General features: G+C 43.1%; 1 protein-coding gene across 2 annotated transcripts; it reads left to right on the top strand.

Annotated features, from left to right (window-relative positions):
• The first annotated feature begins 415 nt into the window (after positions 1–415).
• Positions 416–22,381, top strand: LOC109639296 (TSC22 domain family protein 2-like). Of its 2 annotated transcripts, XM_069511945.1 has the most exons (4): positions 468–2,918; positions 11,953–12,027; positions 20,003–20,051; positions 20,473–22,381. In XM_069511945.1, exons 1-4 carry the CDS (start codon positions 1,174–1,176, stop codon positions 20,851–20,853), a joined length of 2,250 nt encoding a protein of 749 aa, XP_069368046.1. In that variant the 5' UTR covers positions 468–1,173; the 3' UTR covers positions 20,854–22,381. The 2 variants fall into 2 exon arrangements, with proteins under 2 accessions (XP_019958244.2, XP_069368046.1); XM_020102685.2 differs by lacking the exon at positions 11,953–12,027 and having other exon boundaries at positions 416–2,918.
• Positions 22,382–22,436: the final 55 nt, after the last annotated feature.

Genomic DNA, 22,436 nt, shown 5'->3' with positions numbered 1-22,436 from the left:
ACTTTTAGCTGTAGCTGTAGCTTTTATTATTATTAGTACATCTCCTGCTTATAAATTGAATTAATCTATCAATCGTTCTACCTGTACATGCTAATACTCTGATAACGCCTTTCACAATTTCCCAGTGTGACTTCTTAAGTTTGCTTATTTTGTTCAATCTATATTGATATGTTTATTTCAATTGACATTGATGTGGAGCTGATCAATTGGTTGACTATTCAGATAATTAACTCTATTTCTGACATATTATTTAGAGCAATAGGATTATGTAACCGCGCAACTCACTCATCATTATCAGTGTGATCATTTCATAAATTCAACATACAGTTATTAGAAAAGTGGATCACTCTCCGCGTGGTTGCGTGTAATTGACATTTTTCAGACGGTGCCCTGAACGCAGCATGAAGGGCGATTCACAAACATTTGGCACGTAACCACCCTTGCGCAGCCTGCCTACCCATGATTCAGCGCGGCCGCGTACAACATAGCCATCTTGTCAGTAGTGAGTGAGGGAGGGAGGTGACTGTGGGCGCTGTTTAGATCCTCGTTTGTCTCAAAGCGTGAGATTTAACTGTGTTTCCTTCCTTCGACCGCAGCCAGCCTCACTGTCGGAGCCGAAACAGGAGGACCTCCAGCCGGGGAAGTGTGCAGGCACGACGGACTGCTTTCTGGAAGATGTCTCGCATACTTGTTCCGACGTAGGGGGAGTGTGCAGCCGCCAGTTGGCTTGACTTGCTAGCTAGCTCTGTGAGTGGAGGGCTGCGGGCCCTCCTCAGCCTCTACTAGCTCCTGCAGCTGGGCAGCACACTGTACGACAGCGGCCGCCTGACAACTGCACAGCCGGGATATTAGCAGGCCGGTCCGGACCCACCGAAACACCTCGGCTCGATTCCCGCACAGGCGCTGGATCGGGCGGCTGGTAGCGGCTTCTGAACTCGCATCCGCCGGACAAGAAGACACGAAGTGCGGCGTTGCGCTATGAGCTCATGAAACGGAACAGGAGACCGAGAGAGGAAGAGGGATGGCGCAGATTCATCTCGATTACAGTTGAGTAAAATAGATGAAAGTGTGCTCTTTAACATGATCTAATCTGCTCCAAGCTGCAACCAGCTCGTCCCTTTTCCACGGAGGATAAACATAGCCATACGGGGGACTCGGAATCAGGCTCTCAATATGTCGAAAATGCCGGCCAAGAAGAAGAGCTGCTTCCAGATCACAAGTGTGACTCAGGCCCAGGTGGCGGGGATAGGTGCCGCGGACGACACGGAGAGTCTGGATGATCCAGACGAGTCCCGAACTGAGGACGTGTCGTCGGAGATATACGACGTGTCTCGGGCCGAGTGCGAGCCTACGGGTGACAGGAGTTCGTCAGAAGAAGCGCTGAACAACGTCGGGGAGCCGGAGGCGATCAGCGCTGTGGCCCCATCCCACATACCTCAAGCCGGTCACTTGTCTGCGCTGTCAGGCGCTTCTATTGGGGAGTTCCGTAAAGTGCCGGGCTCAGCTCAAGGTGGTCAGCTGCAGCAGGGCATCGGCGTCACAACTGGTTTACCCATCACCCCTCAGCCAGGAGCAGGGCATCATCAGCCTGCTCCAGCATCCAGCGTGTCAGCAAACACATCCCAACCTGCTGCTCCTTCTCCTGCCACCTCCACGGTGAGTTGCACTTCACGCTTCAGGGTCATCAAGCTCGATCACGGTACTGGAGAACCCTTCCGGAGAGGCCGGTGGACGTGCACAGAGTTTTATGAGAAAGACTCCGAGGGCTCTGGCGTTGCTAGGACTATAGACAGCATCAGGCATGCCAGTGCAACATTGGACCCAGCTGCAGACAGAGACAGTGGGCTCAGTCTCACGGGGGTCTCTGTGGCTTCCTCAGGTCAGGGCTTGGGCTCTGTGGCAGATGCTTCTCTCCCATCATCTCGCATGCATTCAGTGGAGACACTACCACAGCAACAGCAAATCCATCATCAAAACTTCAGCGCCCGACAACAGGTTGTTAGTGGGTCCGCCGCACAGAGTGCTTTCTCCAGCAAGTCTACAGCTGTCCCCACTCAGCCAACAGTGGGAGGTCTCCAACCCTCTGCCCCCCAGAGCGTGCTGCCAGTCGGACTTAATGGTTTGCCTCAATCCGGTATCATCATCCAAAAGTCCCCCATCATGCCTCCCGCAGCCCAGCCCAGCACTTACCCTCCTCCACAACAGCAGCTTCCCATTGGCCACCCCTTGACGGGCCAGTCACCTGGACTCTTGCAGAACCAGGCGGAGTACTATCAGCAGCAACAGACTGCTTCCATGCAGCCTGGGCTTTCCAGCAGCCAGTCCCTCTCAGCCGGATTGCAGCCTGGGAGCCAAGGGCCAGCTTCAGTCATTCCTCCACAGGGGGGATCTGTACCCACTGGACAACCAGCTCCGGGCCTCTTGCAGCAGCAGACTGTAGGAATGGGAGGTGTCGGAGGCTCCATACTGGTTGGTGGATCCACTCTACAGCACCAGAATGTGAGTCAGTATGCCGCCGCTGGACAGCCACAACCCCACGGTCTCCACCCTACATCCTCCAGTGTGCAAAATGTGCCTGCCATGGCAGTGAGCGCCAGTGTGCCCCCCACTGTGCCCACCGCTGTGCCCAGTGCCTCCAGTGCAGCCATGCCAAATGTGACAGCTTCCAGTTTGCCTCTGGGTCAGATAGCCCACAGTAAGAATCCACTGGCGTTTGGGGCGCAGTTTCTCTCAGCACCTGGATTTGGACAGTTGGAGGGTGGTGGAAGGAAGTCAGAGGGTCTCGTCAACGCACAGTCTCCTGGTGTTTCTGGGAAAGAACCAGTGAAGCCCCTCATGCCTGAAAGCCTGCAGCTCACCTCTCCATCTGTCAACAGCCTGTTTGGAATCCACATACCTGTCGACGGGGAGGAGGACAGGTAACCATTTTAAAGATCTCATTGTTTACAGTTAGAAAATTCTCCTCTCTGTTCAGTATCATCATGTGTCATCAATAACACACACAACTTGAACAATCACAGACAGACAGTGTTAGTGTCTGTGAGCAGAGGGTTTTTCTGCTGACTTGATTTGACTGTGATCCCAAGAACTTAAAAAAAAAAAAAAAACATAGTTAAGGAAATGGCTGATTTAGTGTTGGTCATTCAGCTTTTCAGATGGCCCCTAAAGGAAGTTATGGGGGGAAGAGAAAAGTGACACAAAAGAAGGAAATGTTAAATTTATAGTTTCTCATTAGGTACTAAAGGAGTAAGTGGAGTGCTGCACGCTGGGGGAAAACACCTGTGGCTTCCTCAGTGCATGCAACAGCTTGTTAAACACACATGACACACATGACCTATGTCATACCACCCAGTGATGATGGTGTGTATTTGTGTTGTGTGTGTGTGTTGTAGCATTTTGTTGCAGGTCTCATGTCTCCAGCCTCATTGTCCTCCCACTTATCTGTCACCACCAGGACAGTGTCGGATGTGACGGCCTTGGCTGCACACATCAAACATGCGTAGCTGGTTGTTAGTGTGTGTAGAGTTCACTCAGCTTTCTTTTTTAGTCCCAGGCTTCTCCTGGCTGCTCTGCGAACGTGTTGCATGACTGACCTTTTAATAAGTCAGCTCCTGATGTGGAAAAGACTTTGTAATACAAACACAGAGAAGAGTGCTTCAGTTTGTGTTGCCACTTGTATGATATCATGGTTTCCACTTGTTGCCACATCAGGTGCCCCTGAGGAAAGTCTTTTCAGAGGATTTTAGATTTAAAAAACCGGCTGATTAGCTTTTGTATCGTAGATATTATGTTGTGTAATAATTCTTTGGATTGATTGCGTGTAAATTTGTAATGCAAATAATCCCCAGACATGGTATAGGTGTAGACATTTAAAGAGTTTTTTAATTGGTTGTGAAATTGTCTTACTTTAATATTGCTGCCTCTTTATGACCTGGCAGCAAATTAGGCAATTAGGGAGAAAAATTCTTTTCTCATTGTCTGTGGTAGGGACGGATTACCCGCGAGGTCAGAGCAACGTTTTACTGCAGTCGACTGGAAAAGCCTCTGGTGAGGCGGAGGGAGAGGAAACGTAACAGAAAACAGAATCTTTATTTTTATATATTTTGATCTTTGTCCCCCCCCCCCCCCCAAAAAGAGAAAATCCAAAGAGAGCTGCAGTGTCTTCTTGGTTTGTGTCCTGAACTCTGTACTTGCTTTTTTTCTCCACTCCTTCCAAAACAAATGCACACGCTGTCTGGACCAAGGTTTTTAGGACAAGTGACAGTGGAAACAATACCGCTTTTGTCCACAGAGGTGCCAAAATCAACGAAAATGAAAAGTTAGGGGCTTTAACATAAAAAAGATTATTAAGTTCATGGATCACATTGTTTTGTTTTGTCTGTAAAAGGAGAGAAAGGCTCCGGCCACAATTCTCAGTCAGACCTCGGCCGAGCATGAGAGAAAATTAGCCAAGCCCGACCTAAACCTAACAGACATGCTTTTTTTTGTGTCTGAAACTGACAGGAGCCCGAAGTTTTCCCTCGATTACAAAAATCAAGTAGATAGCCTGCCTGCCTCTCCACACTCTAGTACATATGAATAATAAGACATGTTATCACTGTGTTGCTGTCAGTTAGGAGATATGACATTTGCTTCCTTTCCAGTCTAATCTCTCAATACCCGAGTTTCAGCTCTTTGTCTCACTTGTGGTGGATGCCACTCATGAGTGAAAATGACAGAGCCTAAAATCTCTGTGGTTTCCATTTACAGTATTTTAGATAACCAGAATGTGGACCAGATATGCAGACTGCAGAACACTGGCTCTGCTTTTCTACACGTTGTTGGAAATAGACATGATTTAGATATGTTTCAGTTTGTTATGAGCACAGCAGAGAAGCTTACTGTTTAAAATGAGTGTGTAAAATCCATCACCTCTGTCAGATGCAACTGGCTGCTCATATTATTTTTTTAACTTTTGTTCAGGGGAAAATCCTGCTCTACATTTTGTGAAACTTCTTTTCACATAAGGCTTTGAGGAATATAAACAAACTACGTTTCTATGGATTGAGCAAGTTACGCTGTGTGAAACAAGTTTAGCCCCACTTTTTATTTTTTATTAGAAGACTGCAGTGCATGTTTGCAGTGCAGCTATGGATGTATAGATATGTACAAATGGATGAGTTCTGAAAAGGGCACTGTGTTGATAAGTGGGTCAAATCAACAGACTTAAGACAAGAATGAAAGTTCTGTTATTTTTAAATCAGTGTTCACTTTAACTATTTACCTCACATGGTATCTTTGTCTCATCACAGCTCAGTTAATGGGAAAGTCACTTTATTCCCTAAAAGTAAATGTTAGTGCACACTATTTATTTTGAAATGACATTCTCTGTGTGGTGGCTTAATTTGGAAAAACAAATAAAATGTTTAAGCCACTTTAACAACAACTTTATTTATGTTTGTGACAGTGCTCCTGACTTCAGGCTGCATAGTACCTGTGTGTTGCTTGTGAGAAGACCCAGCTCCCAGCCTGATAAGAGAGGGGGGTCTCTTACGACAGCCGAGCACTATCAGACATTGAGCAGTAGTCTTTCCACTGTGCCCATATTGTGCCGATAAGTGACCTGACAGTGGGGTGTGTCAGCCAACTGTGTCACATTATGGCACTTTTCTTTTGCAATGCAAGCTCCCTGTATATCCTGGGTAGGCCCTTTGGATGTGTATGGTATATAGTAGGCACATCCATTCCCTCTGATGTCACTCACTGCCCGAGCTGACATTAGCTGTTGTTTGATGGTGTTTTTTCTTCTTACCAGTGGTGCAGCATCAGTGCTTTGTACCTCCCACCCCGCTGACTGACTGACAGACGAGGCAGGGCAGTTGTTCTTGTACAGATTAGGTGCTGAATGACATTTCTTTGCAACAGTGCAACTGTGGTACGTTCATATGAAGGGGAGGAAGCTGCAAAGTGACTTGCAGGCATGTGAGCTATGCCCCATACAACCCGCCCCCCCGGCCAGCTTTTTTTATTTGTCTCTTGCTTCATTTCTACATTTCCTCACCACTGTTTATTTTGTCTCCTGCTGCACCCCCCTCACACACACACACACACACACACACACACACACACACACACCACACAACGGAAACATTCGCATTTTATCCTGAAATGGACGACTTCAGAAGCTAAAATACATCATCTGTATATGTACACACATGCAGCCCCTCGTGATTTAATAGGTGGTAGACTTCAAATAAGGTCCATAACCTGGAAAAAACTCTTGGCCATTTGGTAGGAGCTTATACAGTGTGGAGGATCAAACAGGTATAGACTCGAGATTGAATTTGATTTTCTCATACTTTGAATAGCCTCTGCTCAACTTAATGTTTCCCAGATTGCTTCAACAAATGAGGGCATACAATAACATTGGTGGATTGTCATAATGTGTTTGTTGCTTCGATTTTGGCAGAATAATTTGCACAAGTGTAATGCATCTGGGGTCTGTGTATAATCATAATCATGCTGGGGTAGAATGGTTTATTGTCCCCACAATTTTACAGCTTATGTAAAATTGTAGTCCTCAGGAGGTAAAGGGAAGGGGAGGGGGAGCCGAGGTCTGTGATGAAGTCGAGCAGTTAGTGCCACTGTGAATTGAAGGACTGTCTCTGTGTGGGTGGATGAGGGGTGTGTCTTTAAAAGGGGATGGGTTGACTCAGCTTGTGCTCTTGTACGTTTGCAAAACTATCCTTGCTGTGGACGGGTGGCTTGTGGGGCTCTCTCTGAGGAAAGCTGCATGACCGCGTGATAGTTTTGGACAAACTTTCCATTTTATTAGTTTTTAGTCATGGTGGAATTGTGTGGGTGTATGTGAGGGGAAGAGAGAGTGACACAGAGACAAAATATACCACAGGGTCTTTCCCTCCCCTCCGTGACCTCTGCCGTATTGCTACATCCTGTTTTCGGTCAGCCCCTCACACTGCCACCTTCTATTCATTTAATATTCCTCAGCTCACTCCCCGCTTCCGCAATGAGGCTCTCTGGTCATATCATATGAGTTTTTGTGGGCACACTTCATTGAGAGTGCCTCATAGGGGTAGAAGTATACTCCTATCTTAATCCCAGTTCTAAACCTGGCCTGCCACTATTAACGTCGTAATACTTCACTGCACCAAATCTAGGATCTGTGCACAAGCACTGAATATAGCAGTAGTATAATTAGTCATCTTCTGCTCCTGCCCTGAACTCTCTAACAGCTCACTGTGTATGGTATGTGTTTCTGTGTACACTAGTCCACTTTTCCGTCATCTGTGAACCCAGTGTCATCTTAGCCCTAAAGGTATTTTAAAAAGAAACGAGTTTTGATGTGTTTCTAGCCTGTGTGTAGGATTTGCTTCAGTGATCACCTCCACCTCGGGTATGGAGGCCCTCCATTGTTCTCAGAAGAACATCAACTCAACTCCAATACTTTAACAGCCTGTTTAACTGGGGATGCCCTGTAGATAACTTTACTGAGAATATCCTTGTTTTCATGATTTTTGGAAAGTGGCACTTACGTGACGTGAAGGATTACTAAGAAAAACATCTGGCATCTAAGTGTGTTTTGCTCCCTATGGCTTTTCACTCACTGGGCAGAAACCACTAATTGTTATAATAACTTATGATTAACTTTCCCTTTGTTGATGTATTGTTTCTCACTTATTAACTATACTTTAAAACCTGTAACATATTCTTACACATGGTTATCTCAGCATAAATGCATGTCTTCAACCGTGTTAGTTACCTGTTGTTGACTCAAAAGTAAATTCATGTTTTAAAGGCAGAGTGTAGAATTTAGTGGTATCTTGAAATTTTATGTTGCAGCTGAATGCCCTTCACCTCACCCTCCCCTTCCAAACATGAAAAAGAAACAGTGGTAGCCTTCAGTTGTTATAAAAACTCAAAAGACGTTTAGTTGGTCCAGTCTGGACTAATGAAAAAAACATGGCAGCCTCCGTAGAGAGGGTCCCCTTGATGTAAATATAAAGTATTTAAATATAAAGGGCCTTTTCTAGGGTAAAGAAAACTACAATTCATACAATTTAGATGAAACAAACTAGTGAAAACATCATGAGGATTATTCTACATTTCTGCCAATAGTTCCCTTTCACCTAAATCTTACACTATGGACCTTTAATGTGTAATGTAGTAAGTCACTTAGAAATATAGTTTCTTTGGTGTGTATGGAGACAAGTATGGTCTAAGACCAAAAGCCTCTTTTTCACATTGGCACTTTTTGTCAAATAGTGCGAAGATTAGGCAAAACAGACAAATATTAACAACAGATTAAAGTTGAAGAAGGATTAAAGTCATTGTCTTTGTGGATCACTTGCAGCTGTAATACAACAACAATGTTTGTTTTGAGGAGGAGGAATCCAGAGCAGGAAAGGGGGGTTGAAAACAGCAGAAAAACAAGATGTTTGTCTCATGCTTGTGCTTATACTACTCCACTAATTTAGTAGTCTACACCTTTAACAGTGTTGGACTCACAATGGACAGTAAAACAAAAAAGAAACTTCTTTGATGCAGCAGTACTCTTTCATTCCACACATTCTTCTTCCTTTAAAAAAACCCCTGCACCTACAGTACTCATAATGCAACAGTGTGTTCAGCAGTTTGCTTCAAGATTAAAGTGTGCTATGCTTATAGCAGGACCAGACTACGGAGGTCTGGTAAACTCACTCCTCACCCCCAGATTTTTTTATTTCATTTCCAGATGTGTACTTGTCAGATCCAACTGACACTCGGTCTGAAGCAACAATAACCTTTTACAAATCTTGTTTTAGACACAGAGACCTTTTAAGATTTTGCAAATAAAGTGAAAGGTTTACTTCAGTTTCTCTTACTTTCTATCTTGCTCATCCAGTTTCTCACATTAGCTATCTAGTTCTGGGAAGTTAGCTCTATATTGTTTGTTAAAAAAAGTTTCTGCTTGTAGCCTTGATGTATTTTTTACACACTACAGCAGCTTGTGTAAACCCTGATTCTTCTTGGAAATACCCCATCAATTCCTAGAAAATAGGGACTCTATGGAGAACTATGGCCCACGATCCAGAAGTTAAACCATGTTCCTGTGTCTGTCATGGAAGTAAAGATCCTAGCGTCCCTGGCACTCATAATATGCTAATCTCTACCCCAGTGGCCATACGGTAATCAAGCAGTGTCTCTGGGAGCTCCCTGTACTCCTCCATCTCCCCAGCCTGCAACACATAACCCGCTGAAAGAAACTCCCTAAGGGCAGCTGGAATCTAAATACTTTTGACCTACTTGTGCTCTGTGACAGATGGATGGATGGTGCTGAGAACCTGAAACCTCAAAAGCAGCAACAGTGAGAGTTTTGAAGAGTGTCATAACACTTTCATACGTTTTAGTTTTTAAAATACGTTATCGTTACTATATTTACGGCTGGCATCTACACTACTTCAGGGTTTTATAGCCCCTTGAACAGAGATTTTTGGAAATGCTACTGGTCCCATTTTTTGTTTGAAAAGTCTGGGTCAGCATTTCAGTCTAGAAGTACAGGAACTGAGACTTTTGTAAACAATGATGCAATCACCAACATTCCCTCTCTGGTTGGTTCTTCTTCTATTTCTCATTAGTCGTGACTTGGCTACCAGGGGCAAAAGCAAAGTGTTAGCCCTAACTTTTCTAAGGTTCCCTTGTTCTTTTCTTTCACCATTGCTTTTTCTATGTAGCCTACAGCAAAAACACAAATGGCTTCCAGTTTAGACCAGTATGGGCATGACCAGGGAAGGTGAAGGGTCATGTGATATGCATGTTTTACTATGGACTGACTGATTATGGTTTGATAGCCTCTCCCTTGTTTGTCTCTACACTATCCAGTTATACCTCTTTTACTCTAAAATTACATATGCAGGTTTCGTGAATGTGACTAGACCTGCTAAAAACGCCATTGACTTCCTTCCCATTGCCAGAAGAGAAGTTTGCCTTTCCGATCGGGCCCCTGTGCGTCATGTTCCATGTCACAATGGGTTGTCTTGCCAAATTAGCGTGTTCACCTGGGTGTCTAGTTTGCATCACCGCCGAGTTGATAAAATCCTGTGTCTGCAGAGTCATTTGACCCAGGAGCAAAGCTTGATTGTATCCATTCCCATTGCAAAAAACAGATGTTAGCTGTTTTTCTTTTTTGACCAGTGGAAAAGGGGCTTTAGTCATCCCTCAGCCCACTTGCCCCAGCACGGTAGAATGAGAGGATTTGGACTGAATACTTGTTTTCATATCGCCTCAAGTGTAACACATGCTTGAGGTCACCACAACATTATAACGCAAAAGGAAAACTCTATTTTGACACCATATGTTTTCTATCTACTTTCCTCTCCCCTCTTCATTTCTCCTCTGACACTTCTTTTCTCCAACCGTCCTCCCCTGTTCATCAATTAAGGCTCCTGTGGGTTTTTTATGTGCTCAATGAGTTTGTGTGGTTATCATAGGGGAAATAACCATGAACCTGAACTCTAGCAGCAGCTGGTTTGCAGCACAGGCACACTGAAGGAAAAGCCATGTGTCATGCTACGGTGAGTTGTGTGATAGCAAGAATTTACCAAAAGGTTATTTTCGTCTGCTTTCAGGTTATAAGTTTTGCTTCGGGGTACTGTCGGGCAAAGCCTGAGCATGTGCAGCCAGCTATGGTGTTTATGTCAGGTTAGCTAATGTGCTTTGAGAGAGTGGTTCAGAAAAAGAGAAGGGACTTTTTCTTCTGTGTTATGTGTTCCCTCTTTCTGTCCGCCTCACACTCCATACTCTGGGGTTTATGGGGGGAAACGGCTACACTGCCGAACGCACTGACTAGTTGGTTTACAAAGAGGCGCTTTCATAGATGGATATTGACATGTTACATTTTAGAGTTACAAAGAGCGCCATTGAGAGCTGAGTGTTTGCTTCTTGAAAACAGGGAATGATGACTCCTCCAGTTCTTACCTCTTTCATGAAGAGGTTAGTGGACTCCAAGTCATCTGACCTGGATGATTTCAGCCCATTGCTCACTCGCTTGCACAGAGTTGAGGCCTTGGCACAAAATAGAGGCTTTTCTGTGGAGGTGTGCGCTCGCCACACATGTGCAGAGGTTTTTCTTGCGCCATTGCCCGCAAAGTAAAATTAAGCAGGAGGCATGGGAGGAGGATGTGAGAGTGTTTAGCCATGAGGTAATGTGACAAAGGGAGTTTGTGCCACAGATTTCTAGGAAAAGAGCCTTGGCTGCTATAATATGCACACACATGCTGTAAATCAACTCCCGATTCCCCTGTGCTCTCTTGCTCTCTCTCTCTCTTGCTCCGTGTGTATGTACATATGTGTGTGTGTGTGTAGGAGCTCTGCCTGTGTTGGCTCACTCCTCTGTGTGCATATGCTCATGTCAGTGTGCGTTTACATTTGTTTGAATAATACTGAAGAAAAGCACTACGTTTTGAAAGGGACAAGCTGGGTGTAGATAAAGTGAGTGTATGTATGCGCGAGTGTGTGGAGGGGTCAGACTGGAGTTTCCTTTCCCCTTCCCATATACCCATATACTTGTAGCTTATCAACTGCAGTATAAACGTTAACGTTAAATTTCTTGATGCAAGGGTATTTAAAAAAAATTTTTCAGCCTTTATTTTGAAAACAACATAAACACGGGTGCGTGCCACCACACTGTAGGGGAATGGCCTGAGGGAGGCCTAAAACTTTATGAAGCTGCCCCCACCTTTTGAACACACATTCCTGTGGTAGGTCAAGACACACCCCCCCCATATATATATATATATATATATATATAATGTCCTATATGTTGCAGTGAAAGCAAAGAGCTTTTTCTCCAGTTTTCTGCGGTGAAATGAGGTTACATAACGAGATATTTCTAGGAATCATAACTTAAGTATTTCTTTCGCTGTTTCAATTCTGCCCTATCTCTGTCGTCTCTCCTTTTCCCTGAATGTGACACAGGAACCCCTCCAAGGCTTTCTACCAGGCCTTCCAGTCTGGCAGCAGATTAAGAGACTCAAAGGCTCACAGTGATAGGTACCGTACTATACTGGAATGGACTGGACAGGCCTGCAAGAGTGTAATAACGTGTGCTGTGTTCAGTAGCAGTGAGCTTTGCTTTCTACACGTGCATGGATTGAGAATGGAAACAAAGCCTGGCAGCAAGCACAGGATTGGCCAATAGACTTCTCAGCCATATCGCTGTTCTCTCTCTCTCTCGCTCTCTCTCTTGCTCGCCTGTTTTCTCTAAATCTCTCTCCCCCTCTTTTTTTCATTTCGACTGTCTCCTTCTGTAACAACATATTTTGCCTGTGCTGCTTCAGAATCCTGGTTTGTTTACAGTCTTGGTGTTATTTCCATTTGTTTGGCCACTTCTCTAATGTGCACCAGTGTAATTGCTGCGATCTCGAACTGCAGTGACAAACAATCAAATGGAGAAAGTTAAACAGATTGTAAACAGGTTTAATCCAATAACGGGCACAGCTAACGTTATCTTGCAGCAAGCAAAGCAAGGTCGTCCCGAAATCCCTTTTCACAACAACGTCTTATGGTTCCTCGTGAAGGAATTACTCGTGTTGTTGGACCAACAGTCCAAAACCAAAAGAAAGAGTAATGTTAACCATTTATTAGCTAATGATATATTGGTATTGAAAATTTTAAATGACTATCATGAGAATTAGCGAAATAAATTAAAATGATTATGAGATTCCAACCACCACTCTTGTGAGGAGTTGGTTCCCTGGTGGAGAGGAAGATGAAGTAATTAAATAAGCCTATCTGAGGATAAATTCTTACACTGTATTGTCTAAACTTGTTACTATAGAAACGGCCTTGAATTTGTCTTTACGCCTGCGGGCTTGCTGTAAAATGTACGACCGGTCTTGTGAGAAGAAAGCTTAACCCTATAGACTGGTGTTACTATGAGGTTGGACTTATAACGCCATTTTACTACCGACTTGGCTTGAGACCGGGCATAAGACCAGTTGGTGCAACCAGCCACTATTGATCAACTAATCCTCTCATTGACTAAACATTTCAGCTCTTAACCCAATTATCTAATTTATGATACATAAATTTGGAATCGCAAACAATTAATTTACACAAACTGCATATCCTAACTGGTCTTTGCAAAGAAAAGCTTAAAACTAAATGAAAGTACAAATGACATGATCACAGTCGAAGTAGTTTCGGAAGTAAAAACAGAAGTTTTTAGTTTTGAATAGGCTTTTGTTACCAAACAGACAATGTTGGGTCATATGACTGTTTATGTTGCCTTAAGCCCTTGTGGAGATGTTTGGCCCTGTTAATACATTAAGTAATGAGTAAGTGTTTATTATTAAAAATATAGCATCCACAACTTGTTTCTTTCAGCTTTCAAGCTGATCGAAGAGGCTGAGGAGTGCGCTACCTGTAGTGCAGAACTTGTGCACCATTTTCTGTCAAACAAATTTTATTCAGTTACATTTCTAAGTTATCATGTTGGATTATTACACTGATAGAAGATCCTATAATACGTGGGCACACACAGACACCACATGTAAAACTCTCACCCGTTCGCTGTATAATGTGCCTGAACATATTTATAATGCTTTTTACAAAAATGAAAAGGGAAGCACAAGAAACCGTATGTGAGTGACAGGAAATGAAACAGATTTTCGAGAAATGTGCAGCTGACACACCATCACCAGCCACCAACAACTACACACACACGCATGCACGCACACGCACGAAACTCCAAATTATTTCCCCATTTGCTGCCCCAGCTGCCAACAGGTAAATCAACGTTGTGATGTCATTATCTACACTGAACTGTGCCTCCAGACACGATATCTGATTGACTTTAATTCACCCTTAATGTTTTGTTAGTTCCAGTTCCACTCTCAGAAGGCACCCAAATTGTGAACTGGCACCAGCAGTGCTTATATGAGCCCCATGCTTCACTTTTTTGTGTTTTGCTGTTGTGGATTCACTGTTCTGCCAAGGGCTGCTTTTGTTTCCATGGAAGCAAAGATAACTAGGGCTTTGTTTAAGACTGTTTGGCAGATATTGATAATGGCCTCGGGAGTTGACCCTTACTAAGTCTATTTTATTCAGCTTTATTTGGGATCATGTTTGAACCAACCAGATTAAGTCATAGAAAACTGATGTGTGCTTGAATATAAGTGATATTTTGGCAAAAGAAGAATTGGACTTTGAATGTTTTACAGGTTCTTTTCTTCGTAGTTTTTTAAAAGCTCGTAAATGAAATTACATTCTTGATGACAGCTTTCCACGAGGATCGGCTATGTAATAAAACCTGAACAATGTTAGAAAATGATATTTACAGGGAAGTATGCATGTAAAGAAAACTTACATTAGATGTAGTGTTTGTCGACAGAAAATGTTTGTCTCATCTAAATCCCCCTATAAGTTATTTGACTCTGCAGTAAGTTTATCGTAATATGATTGTTAAGCCTCACTCACGGCCCTAAAAGTGGAACTGTGTCAGATTGTCAAAATAAAAGCGCCCCCATCAGGGAATCCTCGTGGCTCACTTGGCACATGTCCCTGGCAGAGTATGTTATTCTCTTCAGTCTCTCTTTTCTTTCCTTCTCATCAATCTCAGCTTTATGGTTTTCCTCAAAAAGACAACCATGCTGTTTATAAAACTTTGGAGTTCAGTTCAACAAATGTTTTTTTAACTTAAACAAAATGTACATGTGTGCTAATATTCAGGGGTCCAATCATTGAAGGTTTACACTATCATAACCTAAAACATATTGGTGATTTTTTTTTATTTTTTATGTGCAACCAGTGGAGACTGCATCCAGCCAAAAACAGTCCAGTACATAATCAATAACATGGAGAATAGTAGGTTTTCCACTTCTGTTTTTATACAGATTATACAAACAAGATTTGTGAGCTTTAGAGATGCTGGTATGTGTGTTTATTCAGCTTTAGACAAAGCCAGGCTAGCTGTTTCCACTTATTTCCAGTCTTATACTAAGCCAAGTTAGCCCACTGCTGCTATAGCTTCATATTTAGCGTACATACTTGAGTGGTGTCAATCTTATCATTAAACTTTTGGCAATAAAACAAACAAGTGGATATCCCAAAATTTTGACAAAGACTAATCTGCTAATTGACAGTACTTTTTCTCTAAAACTGATAATTGAAAATGTAGATTACATCAAACAAAATGGATTCTCACAAACTATCAATATATGTAGATCAACCACAGAAAACATAAAAACATTTTGTCCATTGTCTTTTCCACCATACTTGCTAGGAGCACACTCAGTAATTACTTCACTGTTGGCGCTCCTTATGTTTTGTTGGTGCAGATGCAATTAAATTTGATTACACTGTCTCAACTGATCACATATACTGCTTCCTTATTATCCGACTGGATTCACAGAGTTTTCATGCACGCTTGTGTGTAATTTTAGCACTTCCTTGTTTTTATTCTCTGCTGGTCAACTTCCTACATGCACAGCTGTGTAATGTGACATTGACAGTGGGAGATGTTGGATTAAATGGAAGTAGATATATGCTCTATTTTACTGTAAATAGCTACATACCCAGATAACAAACAAGATCTAAATTCATAAAGAGCAGATTTAATTCTATACACTGACAGACATTGCATTGCAGGTGTCACGGTTAGACTCGTGCACCTGTTGTCCTTGGGCATATGATCAGGCTTTCCCTATTAATCCCTGAACTTGTTTCATCATGTTTTAGGTTGACTTGAACAGACTTAGCTTTGTTGCTCCCGTCTAGCTAAAGGAAACCTGCTACTCTTGAATATGCCAGCAGTTCTTCCAGAGTCAAGGAATGACAACAATTCGGATGAGTTAGTCACTGTTGCCCACAAGCCTTTCTGCCTGTAATGAACTTTTTATTGACATTCCTACTTTACAGCTCTATAACTGTATGGGGAAAGAGCCAAACTCTACCTAGAGCTTATAAACGTCAGTGCTGTTAATGTATAAGGTGAAGTTTACATAGGCGTTGGTTGCATAATCAGTGGCAGAGTAAGTTCAAACCCTCATTAGCATTCTTTTTTATCTCAGCCCAGCCCTGAGGCCTGCAGGTCCTGACCTAACTTGCATCAATAGATCTATAGTGTTTGCTTTCTAACGCTGGAGAAACAGAGGAGGAGGCTTTACCACACATTCAACAGCTTTTGTTCTGTAGACGGATGCTGCTCTACATAATAGATTCTTGACTTGGACTTGAGATCCAGAGGCTTAAACAAGATCATGTGCACCAGGAGCCAGGCACACTCACTCTGTTGAGCTCCAACACACTACTCACTCATGCTGCGGTTTCCAAAATCTCCCCCCAGTGCCAGTTGTTACTGGAAGTTGTACTTGGAATACCAGATGGTGTCCTAATATGGCTTGACTTGATTGGTGTTCCTGCTTGTTTCAGGGTAACTAATACATTTACAGCTGAAGTAAAGAGAAGCTGCCTGAAAACATCATAACTTAACAAAGTCTTCTTTACCCACTTTGACTCCAGGATGCAGAACTAAGGTCTATCATCCAACTCTGGGCTTTGTGAAAATCTGTCTCGCACACTCTCAGAGAAGCATTACTGTGTTATTGATGTTTTCCTGTCTCCATAGTTACAAATCTATCTCTGGCCTGTCACATGTCCTGACACTCACAGTACACTCGGGGGTTCTTGAGTTTTCCTCTTCTGTTATTCACTTGTTTCATCCCACCTCACTGTTGCCTCCACTGGATCTAGCTGGAGGAAAAGCTCCAGAGAAAATGCTTCACGGCATCAAAGGAATTCAGTGATTTGTCCTGGTCATTAGGACTATTAGCTTCAAGACAGCATTGTATTAGAGCTTAGAGGACATTAGAACTGAAATTTGCAACTGTTTCGAGAATATATTTGTTTAATAAATTCCTGGTTCCATCTTAAAAAAAAGTTTAAAATTTTAAAATTTGTTCTTAAACTACTGCCAATGACCCGTATGACTAGGACTGTTGCTTTCAGTAACTTACAAACTGTATATTCCCATCTCCTAAAGCCAACTCCACCTGGTGGCTGGCTGTAGTATAGGTCATAAGCCCGCCTCCTCCGTGTGAGTAGATGGGACATGGACGAAAATAAAAAGTCCACATCAATTAAATTTTTCTGAAAGATACTTTGTTATTTCAGGTAGTTTTTATCACACTGATGTATGTTCAAGTATTATCTTTTTCAAAAAGTGGTTTTAATTAGTTATTTGATGCTATAAAAACTCTGGAAACTGTCATTATTGATAGCAGAGACTGACTCGTGATTGGTCGAGCATGTTTTGGTGGGACCTCACGACCATCCCCCTTTACTGCCCGGACCTCTGGCTCCACATGCACAATGTTCATACTTGGGATATTTTGGCTACATTTGAGGATAGTGGGAGGAAGGGGAGATTTGTCATCCATCTTTATACACTTTATACAGTCAGTGGTCGTGTTTGATTGATTCTTTTCATTTTTCAATGGTTGGTGCTCAAAAAAACATGTAATTGATGTTTGTAAATCAAGTTAAAAGCATGTGAATCTTTAGAAAACATGTCAAATGTCATATTAAACTTCAAGTCAGATTCAAGCAGGTGAACACTGATGAATGCATGACTGAAAACAACAAGCCTGTACCGAATATATACATGCATGAAATACTGTACGCAATGTTAAGATTTAGATGATAGATGCATGTTTTGTCTGGTGAAGCAACAAGGGTGTAGCCTATAGACTTCATTCATTGTCGGCGTTTTATAGAGTGAGAGATTCCTCTGGGCACAGGCATGTTGAAAACTCCTGTTAGGGAGGAGAACTATGGGAGGGTCTGTTAGTGACGCCTCATCTTAATTAAACACACATTGAGTCCTGGGTGAAGTTGAGGTTGATGCCGGGTCTGTTTTTTTTTCTTCATTTTGTTATGTAACTACTTGTGGGGGGTTCATACCATGTGGTATCTGAGGGACAGACACAGAAACTTGTGACGGCTGAAATCTACATTCTTGTTTGTAGTCTCTCGAAGATATGGGTGTGCGGCTGTCTAGCCTGAGTCACACCACCATCATCTTCAACACATGCCTGCCTTGTGTGCTGAATGATGTACTTGCATGTAGCTCATGTTAGACGCTGTCATATCTGACTGAGATCAAAGTATGTAATGTGGGATGTGGATTTCAGTGACAGCGTTTGTTAGCAGTGGAGGTATGAGGAACATTCCTTCCCCTGGTACTGCCTGATGTAAATCAACTGAGTGCTTCCGCTAGCCTCACACACACAAATTGAATGGTGTGGAGGAACAGAACATTTTGTCCTCAGGGCTTCTTTACTTAACCTGTTCTCCACCACAGACACCTTCCTACCACATGGTGGCAGTGGACTACAAAACAATAAGGTGATGGATTTCCATCCTAATGACTGAGGTGATTCTTTGAATGTTCATGTTGTACCACCATTAGGTTCTGTGGGAATTATCTTGTAATCTATCAGATAAAATCGCATTACAATATGGTATGGTATGATATTCAAGGTGTCTAGTGGATGAATCCTAGTGACTTTGGTTACAGCATTACAGTTTCCCCAGAGCAATACTTCAAGATATTTTGGTGGTCCCCTGACTTTGACTCTAGCACTACCCGCTGGTCAAAAATGTAATTTGTCCAATACATTGGTTTTGGAACAAATTCCTACAAACAATTGGCGTTCCCATCAGCCTCAGCTATAATATATGCACTAATTAAGAAGTTTGAAAGCTACGGTGCCAAACTAATATGGCAACTTAACAGTAGCACCATGAAGTACTGGCTAAATAGACTTTGAATTGACAGCTGGTCTTACTATCGGTGCTTCATCATTACGAAACTATCCATCTGTCTATCTATCTATCTATCTATCTATCTATCTATCTATCTATCTATCTCTACACACACATATGGGGCTAATTGGATTTGATCAATCACCACAGTAATTAAGAACATAAATTGACTGATCTATATTTGAGGATGTATTACTGTCCTACACTTTGTAATGACATTGTACAAACACATTTATCAATCTTTTTTCCCATTTATTTAATAAAATGTTATTTGAACGTTTGCCATGGAGCAACTTCAGTGTGCTAATTTTGAATGGATACTAGAAGTGTTGGCTCCACCGGGCTTCCACACCGCCTCCCCTGCAGCTGTAGGGTGCAGTTGCTTCATCACCCGTCAGCAGGAGGAGCCAGGGATCTTGTCAGACCGTCTCCCCGCCCCCGCGTCACCCCCTCCCCTCGTAGCTTCATGTTGCACGTTTCTAAAAGCGCTCCGTTAAAACGCCCCCCCAGCGCCCCGCCGGCTCTTTCTCTCCGCCGACACCGATGTCTCCTCAGCCCCGGGCCGCGCCATGCCGTGCACTTTCTCCTTCAAACCACCGTGCTGCCCCGGGGACCCGGCGGGGCACGCGACCACGCTGCTCGCCCACTACCGCACCCGCCGCAGGTAATAGCGCGCGGCCGCCGCTCCGCATGCACGCGTCCTGCAAGTTTAGTGATGAATCAGAGGGAAGAAGCTGAGTCATGTTAAGGAGCTGGGTCATGTTAAGGAGCTGGGTCATGTTAAGGAGCTGGGTCATGAGAAGAGGCCCTGATGGCTGCAGACAGTAGAGGAGTGTGTGCACTCTGTTTCTTTCTGTATCACCACACTGATTATTCCCTCTCACTCTACTGGGACCTGAAGTGTTTCCTGCAGCTCAGCCTGTTTCTCCTGTGAACTCCAGTGACCTGACCTAGATCTGAGTTATGATATACATGTATAGACCCAGCGTGCTGACAGCTCTCCTACGATCTGCCCTGGATTCCTGGGGTTTGATTGACTGAGCTCTGATTTCTCATTCACTGTTTCCATCATGTAGATCGTCGTTCATTTTCAGCTTTTCCAGAATTTTCTGCTTCTGCCATCTGTTTTGAGCAGAAACTTCTTCCCTTGATAATTATGTTGTTAATTCTGACTAGTTTTATCTGTCTTTTTTTCCCACAGTGCCTCTGGAACCAATGTTGCCATTGATAATAAAATAGAACAGGCTATGGTGAGTAATCCATTCACCTTTCATCTTACATTTCTTTAAATACAATTCTTCCTTTCTTTTAAATTGACAATGTTTGAAGTAGGTATTCAGTTACATGGAGGGAATGTCACATAACTGATTATTAACACATATTCTATATTATTTTATGCATTTTATATATATATATATTCATATAGGTGAGTTTGGACTTTCCTTCCTTTTAATCTAAGAACAAAGAGCATGTAGCTGTCAGAGCCCGAGGGTCTTAAACTGCCATTTGTCCTTAACCTTTACACATTAACCCAGTGAATATATAAGCAGCTCTAGCCTTGAACTTCCCTCTTACATGTTACAGCATGATAAATCAGCCTCTGTGTGACCGGTCGTCTTCTAGTTACGTGCCGTTGACTCATTTCGTGCCATTGTTCTCGTCTCTGTTCAGGACCTGGTGAAAAGCCATCTGATGTATGCAGTGCGTGAAGAGGTGGAGGTCTTGAAGGAACAGATCAAGGAGCTGTTTGAGAGGAACTCTGTGCTGGAGCGGGAGAATGCCGTGTTGAAATCCCTGGCCAACAGCGAGCAGCTGTCTCAGCTGTCCACCCAGCCGGCCGCCAGCTCGGGCGCCACGCCTCCTCAGCAAGGACTCAGCCATCCTCAGCAACAGGCCCCACCTCCGCTTCAAGCTCAAGCTCAAGTTCCAGTTCCACCACAGTCACACCCCCAGGTCCAGCAGCACCCCAAACCCCAGCAGCTCCAGACTCAGCCCCAGCTCGACCCAGGCCAACAACAACAACAACTGCAACCCAACGTCACCTCTGCTTGAAGTACATCTGCCCCATGCGACGCAAAAGGAGCATCTTCTCTACAGCTTATTACAGTTAGTGTATGTGAAAATAAAAAGAAGAAAAAAAACTTTGTCTTCTTAGCCACCAGCTTGACCACAAAGTACAGTGCTTGTGTGTATGTGTGTGTGTGTGTGCGTGAGGGTGAGTTAGCAGGAAAGTGTGAATTTGGCGTTGGAATGTGTATGCATCTGTACTGTGGGCCTTTCCAGTGTTAATGCAATCATCAAGAGAGACAGAGACGAAGAGACTTGGACAGAGGAAGTGTGTGTGTCGAGAGTGTGCAGGAAGGTTGGGGTGGTTTCATCATCTCGGGTCGACCGCTGGTTCCAGGCTCACACAGACAACGTCCTGTCTTGGACCGGGCCTCGGAAACGACCTGCGACTGGACCTGAAATCTGCTCTATCTGCGGGTGTGGAAAGGGAGGAGTACACCTCGAATGAGGGACAAATGAGAGTGATTGTCAAAAAAAAAAAGAGTGATTATTTTTTTAAATGAGACAATTGGGTGGGTAAAGAATTATTTTTAGCCTTGCTGTTTCATGTAAAGTAAGAAGTGGGAGAGAGTCTGCTTTCTTTTTGAGCGCCACACCGCTGCCGTTACTTTCACATCAAGTCCAACTCTTGCATCGCTCATCAGAGTCCTACTGTTAAGTGTTTTATTTATTACGGGGCTGCTATTTTCATTCATGAACAATTTCACGAAACCAGTAGCCCTTTGACTTTGTTCCTCTTTTCTTTTACAGTGTTCAGCAGTTCGGCCATATGTCCCGGGGGCGATGCTTTATATTAGGCAAGAATGTTGGCAAAAACCGATTCTGACAAATGTTTAACACTAACTCAGATTTTTACGCTGCGATCGCCTGTTCAGAGCTCAAGTCCAGATCCAGAGGGTACATTTTTGTTTAGTATAAAGCGTCGTGACTCCAGTCGACATCAAATCTATAAGTGAGCCTGCACACAACATTTGAAGATTTGATTCTGTCTGTAGTTTATATAAAAGTGAATTAGTATTGCCACATCCCCCCCCTCCTTAATTTTTTTTTTCCTCCATTGTTTTTCCTGAGGGGGGCCTGGGGGGAAAAGCTGTGAAATCATTCATCCTACTTTGTAACCAAAGATGCAAAGCTGTGTAAATGGATTATTTTTAAATGCACACATGTATTTTTTTTGTTTTTGTTTTGTTACTTCCTCTTTCACAGAATCTTTTTTGTTGCTGTTCGGCATGTTCTGCATGATCTGTAATCTTCAAACCACTTTCTTACCTCATTTTTATTCAGCACTCTTATTGTAAGATACTCTGTGAACAGTGTAAATGGGGGGTAAAAAAAACGATGTGGCACAGAAAGAAAAAAAACAAACAACCTAGTGTTATTGACACTAGTCACAGAAAAATGAAGTGAGCCATGTTTTGTTCATTTAAATGGTGTTTGAATTTCATATGCCAATAGTTTTGTTACATTGCAAATTTTAATGTATTTAAATAAAAGCAATATTCAGATTCCATAATTATGCCTGTTTAAATTAAAACCTGTTAATTCTTAGGACATTTAAAACAATGTAC

Source organism: Paralichthys olivaceus, chromosome 16 (assembly GCF_024713975.1).
Source record: "Paralichthys olivaceus isolate ysfri-2021 chromosome 16, ASM2471397v2, whole genome shotgun sequence".
Lineage (NCBI taxonomy): Eukaryota > Metazoa > Chordata > Actinopteri > Pleuronectiformes > Paralichthyidae > Paralichthys > Paralichthys olivaceus.
The sequence above is the reverse complement of the archived record's forward strand: the minus strand, read 5'-3'. Positions and strand labels throughout refer to the sequence as shown.

Coding starts and splice junctions, on each gene's coding strand:
- LOC109639296 (XM_069511945.1), top strand. CDS start 1,174: ATGTCGAAAATGCCGGCCAAGAAGAAGAGCTGCTTCCAGATCACAAGT. Junction 12,028..20,002: donor TCAAAGGCTCACAGTGATAG/GTACCGTACTAT, acceptor TTTTTCCCACAG/TGCCTCTGGAACCAATGTTG. Junction 20,052..20,472: donor ATAAAATAGAACAGGCTATG/GTGAGTAATCCA, acceptor GTCTCTGTTCAG/GACCTGGTGAAAAGCCATCT.